At 40.8% G+C, this 4375-nt stretch overlaps 1 protein-coding gene across 1 annotated transcript; it reads left to right on the top strand.

Annotated features, from left to right (window-relative positions):
• The first annotated feature begins 290 nt into the window (after nt 1-290).
• Nucleotides 291-4022, top strand: LOC127798178 (uncharacterized). Its single transcript, XM_052331549.1, has 4 exons — nt 291-1004; nt 2029-2269; nt 3282-3399; nt 3548-4022. Exons 1-4 carry the CDS (start codon nt 445-447, stop codon nt 3637-3639), a joined length of 1011 nt encoding a protein of 336 aa, XP_052187509.1. The 5' UTR covers nt 291-444; the 3' UTR covers nt 3640-4022.
• The last annotated feature ends 353 nt before the right edge of the window (nt 4023-4375 follow it).

Raw genomic sequence — 4375 nt, 5'->3', positions numbered from 1 at the left:
AAAAATAGTACCCTTAATTAATAATAATAATATATATTAATCTCATGCAACGTTCACATGACCTGTTTCGTTGTCTAATCCGAACCCGCCCCGGCATACACGAAAAGGCATATTCCTCGAAAACCGCCCGGAACGTTACAAGCAGTTCCAATAATGTGGCGCCACGTGGAACAGCTCTGCTTATCTGTCTCCCTTCCGGTTCCACTAACGGTGGTCCACCTGCCCGTGCGAGCATCAATCCCTCCACCAGCTCAGAATCTGCTCCAACACCTCCAGATTTCGCCACGTGTTTATGCTCTCCCGCGTCGTCGATCTATCCGTTAACCCTAATTCTCTCTCTCTCTCTCTCTCCTCCTCTTTTCTGTCTCTCTCTCCCATTTCTGCAACTCCTCCGCTGAGGAGAAGAGCTCAAAATTTTCAAAAAAATAAAGAAAAACATAAAAAATGGGAAAACTGATATGCGACTCAACGACGTCGTCGCCAGTGATTCCCTGGCGGGACCCTGCTTCGGCTCCGCCGGTCGACGGCGTCGTAGACGTCGATCTCGTAGAACCGACAAAGTTCACCACCTGGGAAAACGTGATCGGCTTGGAAGACCAGCAGAGGTGCCACTTACAGAGGCTCCACGCTAAGGGAGTCCTGTGGAAGCGCCCAGGGGATGACGAGTCCTCTTCCACCTCGGTGGTGTTCCAGCTCAGCCACGGCGGGGAGGTGAAGGCCGACGGAAACTGCCTCTTCACGGCGTCCAGGAAGGCCATGGGATCCGGGATCGACGCCAGGGAGCTCCGGCGGCGGACGGTGAGGCGCTTCTTGGAGGATCTTGGATCGGTTAGCGGCGAGGAAAGGAACGCAATTGATAAGGCCATAAAGCATATGTACTCGCCCGATCTGAAGTCCGGATGGGGGATTCATGTGGTCCAGGAGGTTAAGTTGTTGGCCAAGAAGGCAGATCGGAAAGGTTTAGATTCTGCAATCGATGAGCTCGTGAATCTTGGAATGCAAAGGTGACTTTTCTTCGTCTTTATCTAGATCTGCGTTTTTGGATGGATATTTAGGGATCTAGAGTGTTTCAATCTGTGTGTTAGACGCAAGATCTGTTTGTTCCAAGGAGCATTTCGGGCTCTCGACGGTTGGAATGCGTTTTTTAGGAGCAAGATCTGTTTGTTCCTATCAACATTTCAGGATCTAGAATCTAGATTATTTCAGTGTGTGTGCGTATGTGTTTTCCCCTTCCTTAGGTCTCTTTGGGTAATGGAAAATGTAGGAAGATTAGGGAAGATAGTAACAAATTGTGGCGTGTATTTTAGGCTATGGGTGTCAAGAACACCAAAAAAAATGTTCCTTTTATGGCTACCAGTTTTTTTGTATGGGATGAGGATTTGTCTACGGAAAGAAGATAGGAAATAAACTAAAGTACTGTGTACATTTGTGTTTTTGTGCATAAAGTCAGTAAAAATAAACTTTCAACATTTCATATATCTATAGCTTAACCCCCAAAGAGAAAAGGATAAATCATGCAATTTTTCATCTTCCTTTTCTTTTCCAATGTTTACCTTTTGATTGTTATCCAAGACCAGGCCTTTGTAGCAATAGTAATGCCGTTCCTTTGTAATTGAAATGTTGGGTTTGAGTTGTGGAAATAGTCTCTTTGCAAAAAAGAAAAAGGTAAGGTTGTGTTCAAAAAGTTACCCTTCTTGATGCTTGCAAAATGGGGAGCCTTGTGCATTGCAGACACCATTTCTTTATTTCATTTGCCCTGCATAAGAAGTTCTTATATAACAAGAAAAGAAAATAATTATGAAGAAATTTTCTTCGCATTCCGTAAGTGCAAGCCCGACTGTGTTTGGATGCACCCTTCTGTTTATTTTCTTTCTTCATGTTTTTCACAGCGGTTTCCTATCTGCAAGTGCATCTTAATAGAATGTTGTTGCTGAATCTTGTAGATATTTACAAGTTCCTTTTTGTCTAAAATTTTGCAATACATGTTTGTTATTTTGAGTTTTTTTCATTTTACTTTTCTGATTGAAGAGAATTGGCTGCGGAGTCTATTTACAAAGAGAGATGTATGGCCGTGGATGATGGCCCGAGTTGGGCCAAGTACATGTCAATCTCTGGTTCTCCTGATGATGAACAAGATATCATCACTTTGGGATATACTGAGGAAGGTTTGTTAACTGTAGATGAGAACCGAGAAGGTCGTGCTGCTGCATTTGGAGATGATATAGCGATTGAATGTCTTGCAACTGAGTTCAAAAGAGAGATATATGTGGTGAGAGAAAACATTCACTTCCTTTTGTGGTTCCTGTTACTCCCTGTTATTTTTACGATGATTTTATGGTAGAAACTGTTACCTTCTATGGTTTAGAGTCTCTTGGCCCCTTCACTGAAAATGCCAGAGTATTTCTGTAGCTTACATGCTTATTTATGTAATTTTAGGTTTTGAATTGCTCAATTTGAGTTGACGAGGATGATTGCCCAAATCCCTGGCCCTCATGTTTATCTCATATATTGCAATTATGCATCTTTGCTGGCTGAACTGTTCAATTAATATATGTTTTTGCATGATGATGCTAATGTGGAGATTACTTTAATTTTGTCACCATCTAGGTGATTTTCTAACTATCATGATTACTGCGAGATAGAATAAAGTTGACTTTCGTGTTTGATCCTGGTACTAAATGGTTGGAGTAATGAAATCATATTACGAAAAAGACAACTTAGTAATAGGTGACAGTTGGGAAACCTTTTTGGATGAACTGTTCAGGATTTTCTTTCTGATTTCCTCCTTCCTGCTTCACAAAGGACATAGTTGCCTTTGCCATAAATCTTATGTTTCATACGGACATATTCTGTTCAAGTTCTCATGTTCAACATCTATAGTCTGATATTTGCCCCTTCAACAATCAATACTACGTGTTTATGTCCCTGTTTTCTTTTTTTCTTTACAGTTATCTCATGCTGTATACTCTAATTCCTCTTGCCCATATTGCAAGGTGGAGGGCTAACCAAATTTGTCTGTGATGGTTTAATTGTACAAAGTGAATGCCATCAATATTCTAATCTTTAGACCTGCTAGGCTATGTTGGCAGATCATGGATGCTGAAGCTCCTTTCTTGTTCAATATTCTACACAATCTTGTGTATTTCTGTTATCCCATAGCTATAAGTTTAGGATTTTCCATGATAATGATATTTTCTTCTGAAACCCTAGTTTTGTCCCTTGAACTTCTCGGCTACCTATTGAGTATTAACTCCCGTCTTGCTATGTGTTGTCGTTTACAGGTACAAGCACATGGATCAGATGCAATGGTTGATGAAGAAAATTGTGTCTTCTTCCTTCCACATCGTCCTAGGAGTCAAATTTGTGAACTTCCTTTCTTTCTCTTTATGAAAGGAACAGGTATAATTAACTTACTCCCATCTTAATCTAACGATCCCTTGAATTGCTGCATGATCATGTATTGTACTGGGTGTGGCATTTGGTTTTGTAGCTCGCCCACCCATCCCCATTCTCCTGAAACTGTGTTCATATACTTTCTTGTTTACAGGTTGGTGTGGTGCCGGAGGAGATCATTATGAGCCTCTCATCGCTCATCCTTCATCAATTGTTTCCCAGGAGAAGGTGGCATTAATACTCTGAGGTGCCCCACTACTAATGCAGTTCTTGTCTTAGATGTAGAATAGAAGTAGGTTCGCAATTTTCCCCCTAATTGTTTAGCATGCAATTTTGTTTTCTTGATTCATTTCTAGAGGAGCAAGAACGTAAAGATTCTCATTGCACCGTGCTCATTTTTTTAAGACTGGGTTAGTTGTTGTGCCTGCCCTTGAGACTCTGTAGTTACCCTATTGGGAATGGTTTCACCGGCTTCTATTGTTGTTCTTTTAAGAGTTTTCTCAAGGAATTACTACTTGTACCTTAAAATTTTTGGTACCGGTTCGTTAGAGCTGGAATAGTTGTGAGTCCGAGTCTGACTGCGGATTTTATCCAATCAAAGAGTTATTGAGTCACCCTTCTCTGTTTCATCTGCCTTCGTTTCTCGATTGCTATGTTTCTGCAAGGCTACTACAAATTCTACTTTTACATTGATGAGGCAGCATGCTGCAGTTCTCTTGATTTGTGTAAATTCTTGATTGATTCTTTGTTGTCTCTGTACATCATATCAAGAACTTGTAGAAACATCCATGACGAACCTTGATGCCATTATTGTCCTTGACATGTTTTGAGCTTTCTAATATGAAGAAAGAAGATGAAAGATGGGTTCTTTATGTGGTGTGTGTGGGATATATGTAATTTGAACTCTGTAATGTGAAGAAATAAAAAATAAAGATGGCTAGTTTATATTACAATTGTGGTTAGACGGTTCCTGGAAAACCGC

The sequence above is a fragment of the Diospyros lotus genome, chromosome 3 (genome assembly GCF_014633365.1).
Source record: "Diospyros lotus cultivar Yz01 chromosome 3, ASM1463336v1, whole genome shotgun sequence".
Taxonomy (NCBI): domain Eukaryota; kingdom Viridiplantae; phylum Streptophyta; class Magnoliopsida; order Ericales; family Ebenaceae; genus Diospyros; species Diospyros lotus.
This window is presented reverse-complemented; position numbering and strand designations above follow the sequence as displayed.